We start from the raw sequence: 22,017 nt of genomic DNA on the forward strand, positions 1-22,017 counted from the left end.
TCGAGGAGCATGAGACTCAAGAGCCACAAACTTGAGGAACGTGAGACTCAAGAGCCACAAACACGAGGAGCATGAGACTCAAGAGCCACAAACTTGAGGAACGTGAGATTCAAGAGCCACAAACTTGAGGAACGTGAGACTCAAGAATACAATAATCAAGAACTACATTATTCAGGCAATGCAATACTTGGGAAGTGCTATTCTCTGGAAGTACAATACTCGACCCCCAAATCCCGGTGATTAATAACAAAATTCTCGACAAGCACGATAAAAAATTAATGCTTAGTTTATAAAGGAGTTTAGACGGTGGAGTATGTTACATTAAATGGTTATTGGTCCAAGTCTGTGCGACTGGGAGAGGGTTACCACGGTCCAGTTGAAAGTTTACCTGACTGCAGTAATACTTGCAACATTTTGGAACCAAACTACTGTAGATCTACTGTAAAATCAACTAGTTTCAAGACACTCCATGGAACATTCTGCAAAGTGCCTACATCTATTATTATCTGGCTACGTCTACAAAATTCTCATCTGCACGACATTTTTCAAAAATTTAACAAATCTCGTCATCGCTAAACAAATGACATCTGTGAGTTTTCCTTGGCTACATTCTCGGTGATTTACTAAGGCTGCCTGGCATTTACAAATCTTAATACACATCGGCTTCCGAGTCATGAAATGGCACACTGGTCAATGCAATTTAGGAGAACTCATTTAAGTTTCATTTACATCTCATTTGCATCTCTACAACCTACTATACATCCACTCACAGCCATTATCAAATTCATATAATCAGTCAGCAACTGTAGTGCAATTTTGGCGCACAGGAATTCCTCATTTCTCAAAGCAAAAGGACACGGAATTATTATTTTCTCGGGTAATGCGTTTAACTAACACGTCACGACTGACCTACGATACCTAATTCTTTTAACGTATCAACCAATCATCCTTTAACTCCTAATTTCTGTACATGAATTCAGGGCAATTATAAAACAAGTTCATGGGTTAGGATTATTACACAGTCTTGACACCAAAAAATCAGAGTATAAAAATAAAGAATCAGAAGCTCGTGATTACCGTTTACCCATCACTAGTAGTTAACTGAAGATTATTACAGAATTAGAGATTTACAATGATTGGGTCTATAATGAACACCTGTCTCGTCGTCTCAACTGTATGACTCCGGGGTAAACTATCAACAAAATACTTACGGAGATATACCACTGTACCGCATCAGTGCTCTGGTCTTTAGCTCGGGCATGGCATGAGGATTAGTTTTATATTTTAATGGTGCTTTTTGGCCTCTCTTGTTGCCTACTCAAATGAACTCCACAACTCCAATAATCACTTACATCTGAAATAATGTCAACAATATCACCTGGGCTATTAAGAAGTGCACACTTAATATCTACAGCTCTTGTAAAGTGGCTTCACAAGTAAAAAAAAAAAAAAAGAGTTCAATTCATGCTTTGCTTTTGTACATTAATGTTACATTACTTTGCAATACATTACATTATTTCCAGTTCTAAACATATCACAAAAATATGTTAGCCTTGTTAATAAAGAAAAAAATAAGATAAACAACTGGATGTACCAGAAGGCAGCTAACTTCATAGCTAAAGATTTGAAACCTATATTTGATTTAACATGTGTGTGTCCAATGTACATTTATGAGTGTGAGGATAAGAACAGTTCTCCCCACACTTCAATTACTGTACAACTTCACTTTAAAATTATAGAAAAATTAAAGTGGGCCACTCAAGGCAATTCAAGATGCAAAGTTTCCAAACTGCCACGGTTAATGAAGAGGAAGTTCCAGAAGTGGTTACCCAGAAACACTTTTCAGGGCTGGCACTAAATAAGAGTTGTGTACTGTACTGTACTGTACTGTACATGCCATGGGAGTGCCACATGCTTAACAAAGATAATTCTGAATGGGTCAATACCAACATTATACAATAAAGGTTACTGATGGTTATATAGCATCATGATTTTAATAGAAAAACTCTCAATGCACAAAGGAATGGGAGAGGTTGAAGGAAAAGAAATGGGAGAGAAGTGTGGGACCACAAATTCTACTTCCCTGAGAGGGAAGGTCGGGGAGACAGGCAAGACTCCCACAGGAGGGATGAATGAGGACATACTTGTTGCTCCCAGCTTCCAGGTCCTGCTTCTCTTTTCTGAAAATAAATTCACCACTTCAGATACAAGAACAAACAGTAATAAATAAAAAATACCAGACTGAGCATAAGATAAAACATAACTGTGAAATTTGTTACCTAACTTCATGTGACTAATAATCATCATCAGATCAACACAATTCCTTCCCTGATAATGAAGACAACATCAGTACAGTACCATTAGAAGCGTGGGCTGGAAGAGTTGCCGCCAGCCGCAGTGGATCCAAACTGGTTGCGCACCGCTGCCTCGGCTGCATTGGCCGTTACATTCTGGACGTGTTCATTGCGCATCACGCCCTGGGAGAACTCAACTTGCGCCTTGGCAAAGCTGGCACCTGTGCTGCGGTAGATTCGGTGTACCTGTCGTTCAGAAATTTGGGCGCGTTGATAAATATACATATCTAGATATGAGCAAACCCTTCCCCATCATATAAACGGTGAAGTCTTTGCTATAGCAGATATCATTATTATTTTATACATTCTTTTAAGCTACTTCCAAATACCATACAGTCACCCACAAAAGTCCTGTCACCTCTCCTGCTGCTCCATGAAACTCAAGATTCAGACTCGTGAACCCGAAGCAGTAGATACCGATGCATTATTCTGTCCTAAAATGCTTCAGATTCAAAAGTCTGAATCTTGGGGTTTGTGGTTCAGGGTGAGAGGCAATAGGACCTTTGTGGGTGGACTGTACAATGAATATAAGTTGTTAACTACAGCATGAAGAACAAACACACACATAGATGACAACTGCTGCTAGTGAAGGACACCGCTCTAGTGGGTGGGTGTGAAAGATGTTAATATGTGTTGGTATCTTAAGTTAAACAATAGAGATAAACTAGACTTGGGGCCCTGTTGTTGGAAGGAACAACAAGGCAGAATACACTTTTTACAACACAGGAAAGAATGAATAATAAATGACAGTACAATATGTGTGTGGATTTGTTCTTGTTTCTGATTACCTAATAAGAAGCAGAAAAAAGCTTAGTAAAACAAAAAATTATAAGAGGTTCCATATGGGAACCTTAACTCAGTACAGCAAAACCTCTATTTAAAGGATTATATGGAGAGAGAAGTCCATTATATGGAGCTTTCCAGGTAATTAAGGCTGAGACCAAGAACAACACAATAACCATAACAGTACTGGGTGAAAGAAATCATTTATTCAGTTCTATATATCAAAATAGTATACTGGACTGATGTAAAGCTTAAAAGTGCTGAACTATACTTGCAAAGGAACAAACAAATGTCTTACGGTGAAATGCATGCAATGTAAATACTGTACTATGGTATCATGAAGCAAATACAAGCAAGCAGTATCAAGTGAAACAACCAAATAGGACACACAAATAAATAAGAAAAATAAAAAGCATAATAACAAAAGCAAGGAAACAAAATCATCACTAAGTTCAGGGCTTCGTTTTCTATTATTTTCCCCGAGTTTTCATTTTCTGTTCTCTAGTAATCCTTTAACAAACACACAGCCTTATGAATTAGGAGAAAAATCACTCGTGTTGAACTGTCTCTACATAACAGAAGGGGGAGGATGGCTTGGGTGACTAACCTAACCTCACTCTGTTATACCTATCCTAACTTCACTTTACCTAAGTTAACCTAACCTTACTTGAATTAACATAACCTAATCTACCTTTACCAAACCTAACTTATACTAACAAATGTGAGAGAGATGACCGAGAGAATGATAAGAAACAAGTGTGGGAGAGATAATGAGAGAGAATGAGAGAGATAATAAAAAAGGTGAGATAAATGTAGACGTGAATAATATGCAGCAATAAAAGAAAGCAGCAGTAAAAAGGGTTAAACACACACATGCACACGCACACACACACACACTTTTGTTCATATCCTCTTGTATGAACAGCCAAAATAACGAGCCTCTACCACTCAAACAGATCCCCAGCATCATTACAACTCACTGTGCATCGTTAAGGGGAGTCACCAGGTACACCATACACATTACTACCATCCCATTTACTGTCCTATGAACCTAAACTACCTGAGCAACACCTAGAACAACAATTAACAAGCAATAACAACTACAACAAGCACAATACACGTGACTGGCCTTCAAGGTGTCGACAGCTAGTAAATCAAAACAACAACAACGTGACGAGCAAAACAACCCAATTTACGTGATGTTGCAGAGTGACTGGAAGGAAGAGGTATCTATCCAACCTAGCCTAACCAACCCAACCTAACCTATTCAATCAAACATAACTAACCAAACCTAAACTAACCTAGCTTAATCATCAAAACTATTACTGTATACTGAAAACAGTTTCCTGCTTGTCAATAGCTAAAGTACTGTACTACCAGGTATAACTAATACTATCTTGTGCTAAAATCATAAGAAACTCCATGGATTATAGGCACCCAAACTCAGGTACTTAGTACAATGTTGCAATACTAACACAAACAGAATGAATACAATCTTGTGTAAGTGCATAAATATGAGGCTACAGAAAAAATATATATTAAATTACCCTAATCTTTTAAAATACCTAGTTGCTAGTACAGGGGAGTATATATATGATGACTAGAGGTCAACTAACCTATTACTAGTGAGTACTGTACACGAACATGGTGCCAAGATGAAAATAATAATAATATTAAAAATAATAAATAAATAAAAGAATCAATGTATCCAACCTACCCGAAGCAGAGCGTAGGCCATTGCCACAGACTGGAATGATGCGGCGAGAGCTACCAGGATCATGAACACGCCCAACCCAATGTGGCTTAAACTGAACGATCGACTCACAGACACCCAGCCGCTGTCACCATAATAGTTCAGGATGGTTAGCAGGGCACACGAGAATTGTTTTGTAACTTACGGCAGCATACAAGGACGATCCACTTTTCTTTGACACACACTTCTCATACAATTAACTGGGTTTTTGCTGTGATTTTACTTTTACCCAAAGCCATGCCAAATTAAAACAATACTTTACGACAAAATTAAATATATAGAAAATAGATTATTGCAAGATATATATTAGCAACAAAAAGAGAAAATAAAATAATAAAAGCAAAAATACTGTACACTCACACGTGACCAACCATCAAAGATCCAGCACTGATAATATGTCTAAACCAAGCCATTTAAATATGCATCACATCACCATTATATAGAGGAGCTAAGACCACCACCATTATATAGAGGAGCTAAGACCACCACCATTATATAGAGGAGCTAAGGCCACCACCATTATATAGAGAAGCTAAGACCACCACCACCACCACCAGAATAACATAACGTGAGCAGAGAATTATTCTCTCTTGGTATCCTTTGCAACATTAATGGTAACAGGAATGATTTTAGTGCTATAATTAATGGTATCTTATTGATCTAGTGTTTTTATGTGTTATTTTCTGACGTTACTGTATATCTAGTTTGCATAAATTCATCTGCACACAAAACCAATATTGCAACACAATACCAAGAGACCGCAAGACTAATAAAAACCTTTTTTTTTCAAACCAGCATAAATATTTTGATCTGAATTAATATCTCAGAGACTTTTAACAGCCCCATTAGGAAGTACCACAGGGTCACAGTCACTGCCCCCAACACTCTAGTCTTCACGAGACATCAGGGAAAATGAATGCCGAGGTTCTGTGTCTGTGACCTTTTGTTCGAGTACAGAAATATAATGAAATTCCATGGATTGATGGAAAAACTTACTCAAGAAACTGGGTTAATGATCTGGTACACACATGGAATTTTTTTTTTCTCAAGTCATGTGAAATACCCAGTACTGTATAAGAGTAAAAAGAATTGTCCCCAAGATGATAATAAACCGACTACCACAGGTTCAGCAATAACACGAAGGAGGACAATCACAGCAGAAACTATAGTAGTACAATAAATCACAAAATAGAATTACTACATGTACCAGCCACCAGCACAAACTGTTTCCAGTGTTAACCAAACGTACTTGACATTTCTACCGAGTCATTTAAATCCCAAAAGGACTTAAAAACAGGACAATCAGGGATACTATACACTGATAACTGATTGAATAGTGAAGATTATCAGTCCTTTTTCTTGCAGTCTGAAACACTGATTTGAGGACCTCAGTCTTATTACAAGTTCTTAAACAATTGAGGATAATCTAGTGTAAGACAAAGAACAGATAAAAGACAATACTGCAGCAGTTGTATCACACTGCCATAACTCTCAACATAAACAATGCACTTTTTGCTCAGGTGAAAAATTCGGTTATAATGACAGTCTCTAAGCGGACGAAGACTAAAATGCATACACAACACAAGCACGAAATACGGAAATGGCACTTATGCACTTTTGGTTAATACGGGAAATAACGTAACAAAACGCAACGCTCCCTAAACCTCCACCGCATGGGCAATAAATTAAAATCCAACTGCACAAGAGAAACACATTAATATTATACCTGGGTGAGGGCTACAAAATCTGCCACCGATAGGAACACCCAACCAGCGGCCACCGACAGTACCGCAGCACCGAGAACCTTCAGCTGCCAGCCTTCGGTATTTACGCATGTTAACCCCAGTAGGATGCCACTGTTGGAGACCTTAACATCTAGACCATTTTTTCCTTCATTAAAAATTCATATATACTTTATAAACCAATGGAGAAATGTGTTAACTAAAGGTAAATATCTACAAATCCGATTATATTTCCTACAGTCATTCTAACCAAAGATAAGTTAAAGCTGCTGCAAAATACTAATCACCAATACTACCTTACATAGAACCTCTGTTAAGTAGGAATTTATGAACACTTTGACATTAAAAAAAAAAAAAATCCTATGGAATCTACACAAACTTATTATATTCTTATGTTCTAATGATAAATTTTACTCAAATTCAATGTCTCGAACTGTCCCCCCGACTCACTGATAACAGATAGATTTATATAATACACGATCTCTAACTGCATTTAAATTTGTATGTGGGTAAACTGTACTGTGGTCATGATTTTAAAAGACTTGTATTCCTGGAAAAATATTAGTGTGTTGGTTTAGATTATGGGTGACTGACAAACTATAATGGGTGACATGACAAACTATAAAGAGTGACTGATAAACTTTAGGTAGTGACTGACATAAATTTGAGCATTGGCACTGATGACCATTTGAAGGGCATATACGACAGACAAAAGCCTATGCCAGCCTGTGTTAGAGCAGCGAGTTACTGTACTATTTCTTGCTTATTCATCACAACATCCAGACTACCTTAAATTGTGCCTTAGATTCTATACCATTGCACAGTATAATTATTTTCTTATATTCAGTAGTACTAAAGACAGCTCATGAGATCATTACTACAGCTCTCTGAAATAAAGATAAATAAAATATAAAGTAAAATTCATGCCATAAACTAAAGACTCATTAAAGCTGTGAATGCGTCTTGTACTTAAAAAAAAACACAGTACCGATGTTCAGCAACTAAGAAAAAGAATTAAATATGACTTAAAACTAAAGAAAAAGGTGGCAATTACTTACATGCAGTGATCACAAACACCAAAAATAAATAAAAAATAAATAAAAATAGGCTTGTTACTACTTAAAACAAAATACTAACACCACCTTATGGAATTTACACCTCACCTCACTAATGATGCACATTTTATGGTTGAGATATTCAATAAATTAATTTACCCTCCTTATAATATATGAACTTCATGTCCAATACAATGCTAAAGACGAAATAGAAAATGTGGATAATTTTACAACGAGAACATAAGAGCCAAGTTCTCTGTCACACAAGGCTGCTAGTTATAAACTGTATTAAACCAAGACCTAAAATGTACATCACTTGAGATAGGAGACTTAAAACTGATCATAATTCCTTTAATGTTTGGTTAGTCTGAATTCATTATCTGGTAGAATCAAACACCAGATTTTCACTTCAGAGACCGGACAGATTATTTCACCTCAAGATTTACCATCCTAACGCTACCCGAGGGAGTCAGGTCAGGTCAGAATAAGGTTGGTTCAACTTGAGATGAAACAAACTGTGGTTGTCTAATCTCCAGGTGATCCACATAACCTGTATCCTGACACATGAGAGGATAACATAAGGTAAGGGAGTAGAGTGCATGCCGCTACCATTACCCCCACCACCATCAAGAACTGTGAAGCTCGAGGTCCTGTACCACACAAGTCAGACCATCGCTAAGTCCAGCTGGTCTGTTAGAAAAGGTTCCCATGATGGACCTGCCTAAACTACCTTGATAAGGAGGATGGCATCAATAGCCGCTACTGCAGCAAAACCCAGAGCGATCATGAACACAATGATGCCAACAATGTAGTTAGACGGGGCATTGTCTTGACCCAAAGTGGATAGTCCGAGGATGAAGCCGCTTGTAACACAATAATATAAACACAGTTACATATATCAAAATACAGTAATTAAGATACACAACACTAACTGTAAGGTATTTATCTACATATGAATAAATCAAATATAACTGAAATTCACTACAAATAATGAATAAATCTTAAAGTGTCAGGAAATAATCACCATATTACTGATTATAACCTTTATCTCACTGCTGTATGATACATAATAGTGGCTGACTATGTGGGGAAGGCTAAATGGTGATACAAACTGGGAAAATACCATGAAATTAAAACTGATTCTACTTTAGCTGCTCCATTTATTACATATACTGTACTGTATATGGGATGGGACAGATCAATTGTATATACAGTGAAACCTCTATTTAACAGACTATATGCAGAGGAAGTCCATTATAACAAGGGTCCGTTAGATATGATACCTCCCTCTAACGAACTATATCGAGATGAAAGTCCGTTATATTGAGGGTCTGTTAGATGCGAAACCGCACTCTAAATGATTATATGTAGAGAGAAGTGCATTATATGGAGGTTTCACTGTACAGTTCTGTAAAGCAATGCATCATATTTTAACACAACTTTACATTATCCCCAAAAAAGAGCTAAAACAAAAACTCTATGATGAAAAGAATTCTTAAGAACAAATTCTGAATCTTTAAAATAAACATTGTAACAATACATTAATGTTGTTGAACTGGTCATGAATATTTCCATTATAAAACATAAAGGACTATAGTACATAACTACTTTCTACTGATTTAGTTCCGTATCAACTGGCCATCAGTCCCGACAGACCTCAAGCTAATCAAACCCTTTACAACTAAGTCACATATAGACAATGAGTCTTAATCATAAGTGTTAGGATAGGTTGAGGCCTATGAGAAGTGGAGACCTTTTGACCAGTCACCAGTGATATGTCCAGGAACAGATCTTAAGACAAACGATCAATGGTGTAACTAACCAGCTGCCCATGCGGGGAATTCCAATGGCGTTGATTATGCTGACGATCAGTTGAAAGGAGAACACGAAGAAGAATACCATGAAGTTGAAGGAACTGTCATTTCTGAAATTAACAAACTAAACTTTTATATTTTTCTCTTTTCTTGACCACATTTACCACCCCTAACTAACAGATTATATGGCAAGAGAAGTCCGTTACATGGAGGTTTCACTATAACAAAAATAATAATAATGCAGTAATATCAACAACACTAATACTGTAATAATAAAAACAATAACAACGGGGGGACACGTATTCCGCACCTGAAAGCCTTGTAGACGGGCCTGAACCAGCAGACGTAGGAGAAGGGAGTGAAGAGGAAGAAGTAGAGTATCGCCAGGCCAAAGGTGCTGCCCTCGTTCATCATGATGAATATACCAAGACCACCGAGGATGTTCAGCAACAGCATCAGAGCGTGAACTGTCGGGGAATAATTAAGGAATTGTTTGGTGTGTCACTGAAAAATGTGTTAGAACTGTACCCCCCCAAAAAATGTATAAAACGTCAATGAAAAGCGTGACAACTGTAAAAACTACTTGATCTTGTAGAAAGTATCACTGAAAAACTTGTGTAAACTATATAGATACTAATCTATATACCTGAATTGTCTATATGTATGCTGAATGAACTGTAAATTTGTATGACAATTTTACTGAATAAATATTTCTATGTTTATCTATATTTGAGATTTAGATACCAGGTGAGTAAAGTGGTAAACAGAGCTACAGTACATACACATCCAGAGATAGTAGAGCATGCGGACAATCTTCTGGAACTCGAGGGGAATGTCGACGTTGATGTCCTGGTAAAAGCACGGACCAACTGGAAAGGATGAGGGAAGGGGCGGCCAGTTGTCCTGACGAGCTGCAGAGACAACAATGGAGAACATATTACAGCACAGGCAGGAATATTATCAACTAATCTGTCCTATCTTTATCCTTCCCAGTACTACTTAATATGTAACTAAGTTTAGATTAACATTTCAAGTGGGTACAGTAGCTCGTTTGATTATGGCGAACAAGGCAACTATTTAGCCTCTTCACTAAGGCATGCCACTAATGTATAAATATTTAATTTAACTAATACCAGAAGAGTTTATTCAACACATCGAGAACCCCATACACAAGGGGTTAATGGATTAGTTTAGACATACCAAATATCACACCAAATATGTTTATACAACAGACAACTGGGACTAGTAATAATTAAGCCCTTGTATGTGAGTGTATTCTACTTCTTCCAATACTTTCCTGTCACCCTCTTTACCTGTCTTGCACTCTGTCACATCCTTCATCTACCTTACACAACTCTCCCCTTGGATTTACTACTACTTTTAATGATTTCCATCTCAAATAATCTACCCCCATGGAAGAGAACGAAGAAACAAAGATAGATGAATGAATGAGACACACATTCACAACACACATCTTGGTCACAGTACGAACACCTTATTATCTTGATCTATTATGGGTAAGGAATCCCAAGCCACCTGTTAAGAGGTAAGTCCTCATCGATGACCGACCATTTACATACTTATGCTCTCTACAGTTATGGCCAGAGGTGCTGATAAATCTTTTCTGTTGAAGGATATTCTTAAGTCTCTCTTGACCGAGGTTGTGTCTGTGCTGGTGTTCCCTCCCTGGGTGTGTGTCGTACGCCATGTCTGTCTCTCTTCATGGTACATACACTCTCCTTCATTCTTTTGTCCAATTTTTGTCTCCTGGATGACACACACTTGTTTCTTGCCGTTTAACCCGCTGGTTGTACGGTACTGTTGATGTGTGTGCCTCACTATGCTCTCAGATTCTTGTTGACGGCCTCCTCGATCTTCACTCGACACCTTACTTCCCATTGTCTATCTCCACCCCCCCGACACACTTTCCTCCTCTGTCAGTGCCAATACTAATAACACTGGTCTTTAAATCCATGGTCTACCAGCAGATTGGGGAAGACTTTATAAAAATTACATATACCACAAACATAACCATATCCACTTCATTTTCAGGTGGTTGTGTGTGCGCTTAAGGCATCACTACACTTCCAAAGGTAACATTCCACAGGTTGGTTAGATAAATATCTTTTTCTTGCACTGATTTACAATTATTTCAAAACAATCAGTGAATAATTCCTCAGAGGGAAGTGTACAATCACGTGTTAAGAACTTAAAAACTATGAAGGCAAATGTTCAAACCAAAATTAAAGTGAATCATCATAAGTCAGAAAATGGCCACATTGGACAGTTTTCTCCAATACTGTATAACTGTTTGAAACACTTTTGCAGCAAATCCTTAAACTGCATCTCAAACAATCAAAACTATTGGGAACCTTAAGAGTAAACGTGTGACCTGGACACCACACTAAGGGTTCAGAGGCAGCAACGTGGGGGTAACGGCATCCCTCACTAATATGAGCAAGTCACTAACTGCAGCCGCACTTGTATCAGTCTAAAGGTGCCAGTTAGCATGTTTGTAGTGATATAATTATGACAAATATTGTACTACATCTTTACCAAAATGCTTATATGTGATGTTCTTTACATACCAAAATTCTAACTTTATAACAAACATCAAAACAATTATAATCACCAAGCATAGTCAAAATATACATTGATGACATGCCCTAAAAGACAAAATCTGACAAAACTGACAATAAATCTCAAATGAAGAAGGTTATTACATTTTTTTTAATTCAAGATGGAACAGATTGCAAAGGTTTACCATACAGAATATTAAAAATCAATAAATAATGGCGTCGTGGTTCACATCAATAATTGTGGGATAATATTAAACAAATACCACTACTCATTGAACACCTGTGGCCCCCTTACACACACACACCTGACCTGTCCACCCAACACCTGTTCATGTCATACTCTAAACTTTTCACATTTTACCAGAGTTATTCCTCCTCACCATCCCTACAATCACCTTTGATTTATATTACCGTGTGTGTGTGTGTGTGCGTGAGGCCTTATGAAGAAAAGAATTTGGTAATATATGTATTTTTAGAGTAAAACTTTGTAGGTATGTAGGTGGGTGTGTGTGTGTGTGTGTAGGTGAAACTATGGGCAAGTTTCTTTACGCCATTTGCCTCTGCCTACCCAGCAATAATTGGGAACCTGGATGTTAATCGATTTGCGGATCGTGTTCCGGGGTAATGGTTAGCCAGTGCAGTTGGCGAGTTGTCCGGTCTTCTCGGACTATTCCTTAACACTGAGTCATGCAGCTCGTTAACTCAGGGTGTGGTTGTTGTGTTGGCGACAGCTTCTACACCTTAAACAAATTCACACCTAGGTGGCCCTTGGGCCGGCCATCCTCGATTATTATTATTATTATAGGTGTGTGTACCCTGCAGGTGGGTGGGTGTGTGGGTGTGTGAGTGGGGGTCAAGCTGAGACATAACACGAACGAGCCTTAGTATAAACATGTGTGTGTACCTCCGATGTATTTATTTTACCTGTGTATGTTGTGTAGTGTGTATGATGTACATTATGTAGTACATATGATGTATGTTATGTAGTACATATGATGTATGTTATATAGTAAGTATGATGCATGTATTACATTTTATATAACACCCTGCCGGTGCACCATCAACACATACCTCCGGCCGAGCCAGCATTGCGCAGTTCTTCCTCTTTCCTGGCCAGTTCTTCAGCCTTCTTCTCCAGCTCCTCTTGTCGCCTCTACACCAAGAAAACAGACATTAGTTACAATATGGTGTACATGTCATCAAGTACAGTCACCTACGAATACAATACAGTACAGTATATGCTATTTCCTGAAGGCTTCTACCTGTATACCTATTTCCTGAGGACATAACTATTAATTCCTGTAAAAAAAATCTAAGTATACAGGACCATTAACTCCTGTCCTAACTTACTAATGAAAACACTCATAACTGATAACAATATAACAGGTATATGGTGTAAGTATAAGATATTAAACAGATATATAGTGAAACTTCTATTTAATGGAATATATGGCGAGGAAAGTCAGTTATATCAAGGGTATATTAGACGTGAAACCTCCATATAACAAACTATTGTATATAGGTATGAAAGTCCGTTATATATGAAACCCTCTTTAATGGACTACATGGAGAGAGAAGTTCATTATATAGAGGTTTTACTGTACTAAAAACATATAGTGAATCTAAGCTTTAGTACATCACTGGTTACCGCATTATAAATAAGCACGACATGCAACACGTATTTTACCAAGCTTCCTAGTGCAAAGCTTATACAGGTACTGTACACGGTGATAAAAGAAGTAAAGGTGAGACATAAATACATGAGAGCCAGAGAGAGACACCGTGGAAAGAGAACACTGTATACTAAGTCTTCAGTATGGCTTGCACTGCACCTGATCACCTTCATTTCCTCAACTCAAAAGTTAGATACCAATTTACAGCTGCATGGACTGGCAGTGACTTAGAATCCAAATTAGCTATACTCCGCTGATAGTGAAATATTAATCCTAAATACCAGGAAAACAAGTAACCAGCTGTAGAATCTTGCAGAGATCGCTTGAATGATAATATTACAACAGCAAAATTGTCCTCATTTGTGGAAGACCTCTTATATTATCAAGTGAAGAGGACAATATTGTTGGTGTAGTAGAAGCATTCACACGATTTTCAATGTAACTCTGTAAGGCGGTGGACACATTTTTTGAAACGGTGTATGTGTGATGATAAGGAACTACTGTACGTGGTGGTAGGCGAGTTAAACCAAACTTGTCGTGACTAATAACAAATAAAACATCGAGCATTAAAGACAACAGTTACTATACATCACCAACCACCTACAGTTCTTCTTACTCTCTGAAATAAGTTGAAGCTAAATAACTCCTGAATACCAGTCACTGTGGAGGTGTTGGTTAGTGTGTTACTACTAATAATATATGGACAACACTACAAGACTATACAAGTAGAGTAAGACAGATCCACTATGAGGTGAAGCTACTCTTACTGTATAGATGGACTGAGGCTTATACTGTTAACCCAAGTCTGATGAGTGAAGGTAAAAAGTAAGAGAACCCAAAGAAATAAACTTGTCAATGAGTAAAAAATGTGTACTGTAATCTATATAAGCAGGTTATTAAGAGCCAATATACATAGCTTGTCTAAGAGTAGCTTCTAACTAGACCAACACTTTATCTAATTTTGTATAATATTGTGAATATGGAAAATTTGTCATGCACGTTATTAACAAATTTAGAAAAAAAGCTCAAAAACAAAAATACATAAATAACATAAAATAAAAGAAATAATATGTGCACCATAACATGTTTGCTTGGTGTATACTCATGCAAACAAATAAATCATAAACAGCTTCAAATGATCACGCAATACAGAATATAACTTCCTTTCTGCTGCACTAATAATGCATGGTCTTTGTGTAGCTGGGCTCTCTGGCAGTCTGCGAGTTCTCACCTTTAATTCCTGGCCATCAAATGGAGAGGAGGAGGAAAAGTCATCAAATATTTGCCTAACCTGATCAAATATTTCTGAAGAGGTAGACTGATAACACTTCAGTTTATAAAGTAAAGAAGTAATAGAATATATACAAGACACTCGACTCTCATGTGAAGTTTTTCCTATTTCTTGTGGATATGAGTAATGGTTTATTAACTTGATGCATTATTACTGGAATGAAATATAATCAATCACCATGTTGCAACTCCTGAGGTATAATCACGCACACGCACGCACACACGCGTGCACACGCACGCACGCACACACGCGTGCACACGCATGCACGCACACACACACTTTATCTAAATCCTGTATCCTCCACATGCATTCTCCGGGTTAGATAACATCCCATAACACTGGAGCACATTTTACATTACAGGATTTCCTGTATTCCATCTAAACACACTTCAAAATTTTACCTTGTTAGTCTGTTTCAATTCCACTCATTTTTATTCCATCATTTACCAATTCCTCATTAACATTATGTTCCCTTAATAACTCTCAGTAAGCGAACCTCTGAGTAATTCCATCAACTAACTCACTTCTTTAAGGAGACTGTCCTCGGGAAGTGCTGGGTTTTTTTTATCGATTTTATTAAATTTACACAAGATGTTTGAGCTCTCACAATAGGGTTTATGTCCAATTCTTAATAACTTTGCCCCTTAAGGTTTTTTTTTTCAAATTAATAGTTTGTTCTTATACAGACAAAAGTTTTAATAGATATTATTTGAACTTTTCACCTTTACAGAACATTTTGAGGTAATAACCAAATTTATAACTTACATCCTCCTTGGAATCCCTCTGGCAGTAATAATGCCTCTCTGATAAGCCTACAGCTTAGCAAGGCTGAAAACTGTGAGAAGTGATTGAGAGTGCGAAAGACTCGACCACAAATACACTATCTTCAAGGACACAAGACGCACTGTCGTTCAGTTCTCCTATCCAGTTGCCAGGATATAGCAGTTGCCCTACATTGTATTACATATTATATTTTAAATCCCCAAATAATAATAAATAAAAATAAATTACTTAAACATGATAGTTTGAGGATCACAGAAAACAATGGTTACCGAGTAAGTAAACTGGAAGGGTAGAGGTACTTTTTTTTCTTGTGAATACAAACTTTCGTACATCTACCATACAGCACCTTGTCAATGGCTATATAAAGGCTACCATAGTATAAGAGATTCCCCCCCCCAAAAAAAAAAAAAATTAAATAAAAATTATATCTCTTTCAGATATTTACTGGGGACAGTCACCTTAACTGACCCCCAAAAGTGTTAGTTCATCTTACACCTTACAGCATCAGGTGACACTGTACTACACTTCACGTTTCTTTAAATGTTTAAGGACAGGAAACTTAGCCTCATTATTTTTCCCCACTTCAAAGCACACACCACGCTACAGTACAGTACAAAACTATGCCAGCAACAAAGAGAACACATTTTGATATGTACTGTACTTGTTTAACACACAAGGATTTATAATGATAACCACTTACTCATAATATCACAAAGTTTTCACATTTTCAACAGAATAATTTGCATAAACATACTTTTATACAGTGTAAATCCTTTTCATTAACATCTCAGTAAGTTATTTTCTTAGAGCTATATGAGCAGTGAAATAATTATGGAGAAAATTAATCATAGAATCAGAGGCGATGAATCCAACAGAAAGTACCAGTAAGCTCATTAGTGACGGCCTAACATGCGTGTGTCTGTCATCTACGTGCCAGGAGCAAGGTGGCGGAGGACTGGACACTTACCTGAAACTCTGCAGTGGTGACCTGCTGTTGGGCCGAGGGTGTGTATGCGGGGGGGTTGTTGGGTGTGGGCGTGACGACTGCCGGCTGACCGCCAGTTCCAACGCCGCCTCCTACCGTGGGCTGCACGTATGTGGGAGGGTTTCCATTGTTGCCAGCCTGGAAGACAAATAGAATGAAGGCAAAGCACAACAGTAGACCCCATACTCGGAAAATACCAAGAACTCCACATCCATGAAACACCTGTACACACAATTCTGTAGCCAGACAAGGTTCAAACACCAACTTATTCTTTTATGTATAAAGCATCAGTCGCCCAAGGAATATTACCGCCTGTGATATTCAGAGTGGAGAGGTTATTACTGTATGGTGGAAGTCTCAATAAAATATTCTTCTCTGAAAGTAGCTGCCAGGATGAAGAAGTCTCCTCTGAATAATCTTTCTTTTAATTTTATGTCTTTTTTAATGCATTTTATCCCTTAAATGGCAGCTAAGGATTCCCTACTTTGTCTCCCATAAGCGCAAAAATGAAACGCAAGGACGACGATGGCCGCCGTCCCTCCAGCTAACCCCCAAAAAGGGTGAACCTGCCAATGGTGGATGAACATTAGACCAAAGATAACACAGTAGCTGCTGAATGATGGTGGAACAATTATTCCTTCAAATAAATAGTGATCAGCTAAATATGAAGGACACACAAGACACAAATAATATGCAATAATCTTTGAAGGATTGTGTTTGGAGCTTGGTAATGTGTCCTGCGATCCATGAAGGTTGCAGTGAAGATAAGGCCAAGAGAAAAAACCTTTATCAGCCAGAGAAAAAATAATGACGCCCTTTTCTCTCCCAAGGTTCTCTAAAATTCACTCTTCTAAATTCACTATCCTAAATTTCAAAAGTTCTCCTGTGGTGATAAAAAGCTAACACAATGTCTATCATCTGGTTATTATTTACACAACCTGATTAACAACACTATTCCACAACCTGATTAGCAACACTCTTACACAATTAACAACACTCTTGATCCATGTGTGTACAATTTTTATGTGTATTATTATCTTTTATTATTCTCTCCCATCTTGTGTACATTTACTCTTATGTCTAACCTTTAAACAGTGGGTATGGGGTACAAGGGGCACAAAATACCCACTGATGTTAGCTGCTATCCTTATAGTTGACATCATTTAGTGTTCATCGTTGAGGGTTATTAATAATATATCAAGCAAGAGCAATCATACAGCACTTGAAAAAAAAAATCAAAAGTAAATCATTATCAGTCATGTTAGGATAGACAGACATGAGATTGAATAAACATAGCTGAACATCTTGCAACAATGACCCGGCCACAAATGAATAAACCTACTAGCTGCTCCATGCTAACAAGGGTGGGGTCAGCACCTGCCCAGCCAGCCTAAACAACAGTAATTAAAAGGCTTATAAAAACAGGAAAAAACATTTGATGAGACAATTTTCCACCAAGGAGATGCAATCTCAAATTTATGTGGGTAAATAACCATGTGGCTGTGATAAGATTAAACCTTATCACTCTTTATCAAATTTAATATAATTCCATGAGTATATCCACATTTCTTCTTTCAATAAACTTCTAATGTACTCTGACAAACATGGCTGAGATAACACTATCAGTCTTTATCAGATACTGCACAGTTAGGCATGAAGCAATTAAATGTATTCCATTTTTTCAAGTAACTTCCCTTCCTCAAATTGCATCATGTTAACAATGTACTGTATACCGAAGTACAGGTGTGTGTGTGTGTGTGTAACTCCATATCCTGCACACAAGTTACAACACATGCACCACAACTTGCACTACACAGGTCTTGGCAATACCCCACAATAATTGGTCAAGAACACCACATTACACAACAATTACAGCCATGAATTATAGAAGGCCTTGCATGTCTGGAGGTCATGAAAGAGTATAATTCCCCAAAGTATTGTACTGTAGTAACTATAATCACAATATCTAGTTTTACTCATTCTCCCTTCATTTACTGCACATTCATACCTTCAATAACTTTTAACATGTGTTTTATTATGGTAAACCCCTTCCACAACAAACCCCTAAGACATCCTTCACACAGTTGAGACGGAATATATGTCAAGTTTAAATCACATTCTCTGGTAAACACACACTATGTACGTACGGTTGTGGTGGTGGTGTTGGTGGCTGACTGGCTGCCAAATGGATCATATTCTTCCAGGCCATTTGGAGCAGAGCCTTTTGTAGCTTGCTGGATCGAAGGTTCCTGTCAGATAATCAGTAGTTTGAGTACATATTCCTCATAATTTAGCAAAAATATATATAAAAGTATGTGACAAAAAGAGTAGAAATTGGCAGAAATAAACCAACTACACTATAACCCAAATAAGCTCAGATCATTATACAGTATATTAGGTTACCTTGTGCAATATTGTCATAAATAAATTAACCTCATGGCCACCATACATGAGGTTTTTTAAAGTTTACATCTGTTTTGGATATTTCGCTTATAGAAATGAACTCTACAAAGGAATCGGAGTTATGTTAAAGACAATGTCTTTACTGCAACACCAACAAAACTGTTAATACTACAATTCTGGTGACTTGAGGACGAGTATAATAACTGTCTATCTCCTTGAGTCTTGGAAAAAGTTACAAACTTAACCAAATTTGACAAATATTTGGTAATGTTTAAGTATAATTATCAAACTTAAACAAATACCTCATGAAAAAGTTACTCGTTTTAAGAAAAAAATTATAGTTCAAGACTAAAGCAAATTGGGTGGAGAAATAACACTTTTCAGACAGGTTTTATCATAAAGAAAGGCATTACTGCTGCCACCAACAGTAATAGGCTGCCACCACCTTGTTAACGTGAGCCTCATCTGAAGGTTTCATTAATATTAATAATAATGCCATTATGTATCATACTAATAAGCAACAGAAGCTAAACCAGCAGTGGCAACTTTAGTTTGGTAACAAACACGAACGGTGAGGCAGCTGCGTCTTAGCAGCAGAGCAGCGTTCTTGTCACGGCATCAGTCGTGACGCATGCGGGTGACAGCTGCATTTTAACTTACAAGAAAAACTAGGGACAAAACTTCAATATAAAAAATGCTAAACCTCCACCTGGGTGTCTTCAGTCTTGAAGGAAGAATTAAGTTTCCTCTGCAGAGATGTGCCATTAGGCGGCTGGATACACTTTATGAAGGTTATTTAAAGGGTGCATCTATATCCCATGACACTTTTATGTACTAGCCCAAATTGTAACTCTCTATACGAGTTTTTCCTGTGAATATTTTCCCAGACACTATCAAGTCATCCCACATAGAAATAAGTTTTTTTTACTTTTTGCGTAATCCAATCTAGTTTTGTATAATTATGTTATTATGTAGTGCATGATAACTGTAATGTTGTTCATACACAAACTGTATTTACTGTACACGAGATGAATACCAAATAAAATCAATCACTGTACGATATAAGGCACATCAAAACCATCGGAAAACATAATTTCAACCTAACCTAAACTAAACTAACCTAACCTAACCTAACCTAAACTAACCTAACCTAAAATAACCTAACCCACCACAACCCAATCTTGAAATCGTAAAATTCGCTGGATGACTGAAACAATAATACCCAAATTAATTATCCTATATTTCCTTAAATATCACAAACAATCAGCAAAATTAAGTTCCATTACAATATTATTTTCCTGGTGACCTCCTAGTATAGTATTGACATAACACAACATAAAGTACACACTGCCAACACATAAGGTTAACTTTGCTGCATCCCATATAAATAAATTGCAATAAAATGAGTTAAAATCTGGTAAATTCATTGTGTAGGAATAATAATGAGGTAAGAGGACATACTCGCTGCCTCACCGTCATATGACACACTACAGCTGCTACCACCTAGGGAAACTTGGCCCCGAATGTAATTTTTCCTTTTATATCTGAAAGAATGATGGTCACTTGTCTACCAGATACGTCACATACTTACAGCGAAAGGATCAGCAAAGGGGTTGTCGTCGAAGCCTGACATTATGCCGCTGTTTTGTCATAAACTAGTCATTCACTGGTGATTGTTTCGATCTGTTGTCGTCAAACACCTCGACCAACAGTGTTACCAGCAACCTGTGGCAGTGATACCCAATCCTCGGCTCAGCTTCTCTTTGTTCCTCTCAACTATTATACCCAATTTATTAACTAAAAATACAAATTAATAAAACAAAACAGTTATTGTTATATCAATATATCAATTTAATTAAATAAATATGTTTTTAATCTTGATATATAATGATTCATCTGATAACAATTTCTTCAGATTTGGTAAAAACAAATGATACAATCTGATTCTCCGGTCGGTGATGAAGAGAAACATAAGAGCATCAACCTTCCCTTCCAGTAGCTATTGTATAACGAAATATGAAGGTGATCGTCATTACCATATTATCGAAAGATCTTATTTTGATATATTATGTTACTTGTACTTACATCTTATCATTCCAATCTGAAAAAAAAGTCCTTTAGATACGGACATTTGTTGTAACTCACTGATAATGCAAGATGGAGGCCATATTTTTATTCTTTAGGCTTCGCACATATTTATCTTAAATATCCATGGTCTTTGGATAATCTATAATTATTTGGTGTTAATATGGAAAAGTCTCAAAGTAAGAATAAATTCAAATATTTTGCGTGTCAGTATCCAGATTATTTTAATTAATTATTTCCACCTCAAGAAAGAGAAGAAAATCTTAATTATGATTCCATATTGACCTATGCAAACAATAATGACTCATAGAGCGGTAACTTTAAAACACTTCTTTACAAACGCAGAGAATGTCTTTACATTTTTCTTTTGACAAAAAACAAAATTTTTCACATCACTATTTCTGCTTCTATTGTCTAACTTGTAAAGATGAAAGAAATCGCTTAAAAGTCCATGGATCCCTCCCCATTTGAACACCGAAAACAACACTAACACATACTAAAACCCGAAAATAAACTGAAAACATGTATATGGTAAGTTTTTTTTTGTAGTTTAAGATTTTTAGAGGTTAGGAAAGGTTAGGTAACGTTTTAAAAATTTTGTTTAGTGTTTTTTTTCTTTTTTTTAGTATTTAACACCCTCATTTTCCCTCTACTTAAAGTAATATTGTTTGTAATTTTATCAGTTACAATACTCGAAAGATTTAAATTTTCGAGTCA

General features: G+C 36.9%; 1 protein-coding gene across 4 annotated transcripts; it reads right to left on the reverse strand.

Annotated features, from left to right (window-relative positions):
- Positions 1 to 2,358: 2,358 nt before the first annotated feature.
- LOC121856400 (secretory carrier-associated membrane protein 1-like) lies at positions 2,359 to 20,959 on the reverse strand. Of its 4 annotated transcripts, none has more exons than XM_042351975.1 (10): positions 20,807 to 20,959; positions 18,960 to 19,061; positions 16,795 to 16,950; positions 14,985 to 14,993; positions 13,152 to 13,233; positions 10,284 to 10,412; positions 9,812 to 9,968; positions 9,510 to 9,611; positions 4,855 to 4,975; positions 2,359 to 2,540 (listed from the first exon to the last, which is right to left on the reverse strand). In XM_042351975.1, the coding sequence occupies exons 1-10, from the start codon at positions 20,846 to 20,848 to the stop codon at positions 2,361 to 2,363; spliced, it is 1,080 nt and encodes a 359-aa protein (XP_042207909.1). In that variant the 5' UTR covers positions 20,849 to 20,959; the 3' UTR covers positions 2,359 to 2,360. The 4 variants fall into 4 exon arrangements, with proteins under 4 accessions (XP_042207909.1, XP_042207907.1, XP_042207906.1 ...); XM_042351973.1 differs by lacking the exon at positions 4,855 to 4,975 and adding an exon at positions 6,617 to 6,746; XM_042351972.1 differs by lacking the exon at positions 4,855 to 4,975 and adding an exon at positions 8,418 to 8,550.
- Positions 20,960 to 22,017: the final 1,058 nt, after the last annotated feature.

This window comes from Homarus americanus, unplaced genomic scaffold (assembly GCF_018991925.1).
Source record: "Homarus americanus isolate GMGI-L3 unplaced genomic scaffold, GMGI_Hamer_2.0 scaffold48220, whole genome shotgun sequence".
NCBI lineage: Eukaryota > Metazoa > Arthropoda > Malacostraca > Decapoda > Nephropidae > Homarus > Homarus americanus.

Bases quoted from the DNA above. Each gene is read 5' to 3' on its own strand.
- LOC121856400 (XM_042351972.1), bottom strand. From the start codon at position 20,848: ATGTCAGGCTTCGACGACAACCCCTTTGCTGATCCTTTCGCT. The intron at 9,969-10,283 runs GTATGTACTGTA...ATTCCCCGACAG, and splicing joins GCTCTACTATCTCTGGATGT to TTCACGCTCTGATGCTGTTG. The intron at 8,551-9,509 runs GTTAGTTACACC...TTGTGTTACAAG, and splicing joins ATTCCCCGCATGGGCAGCTG to CGGCTTCATCCTCGGACTAT.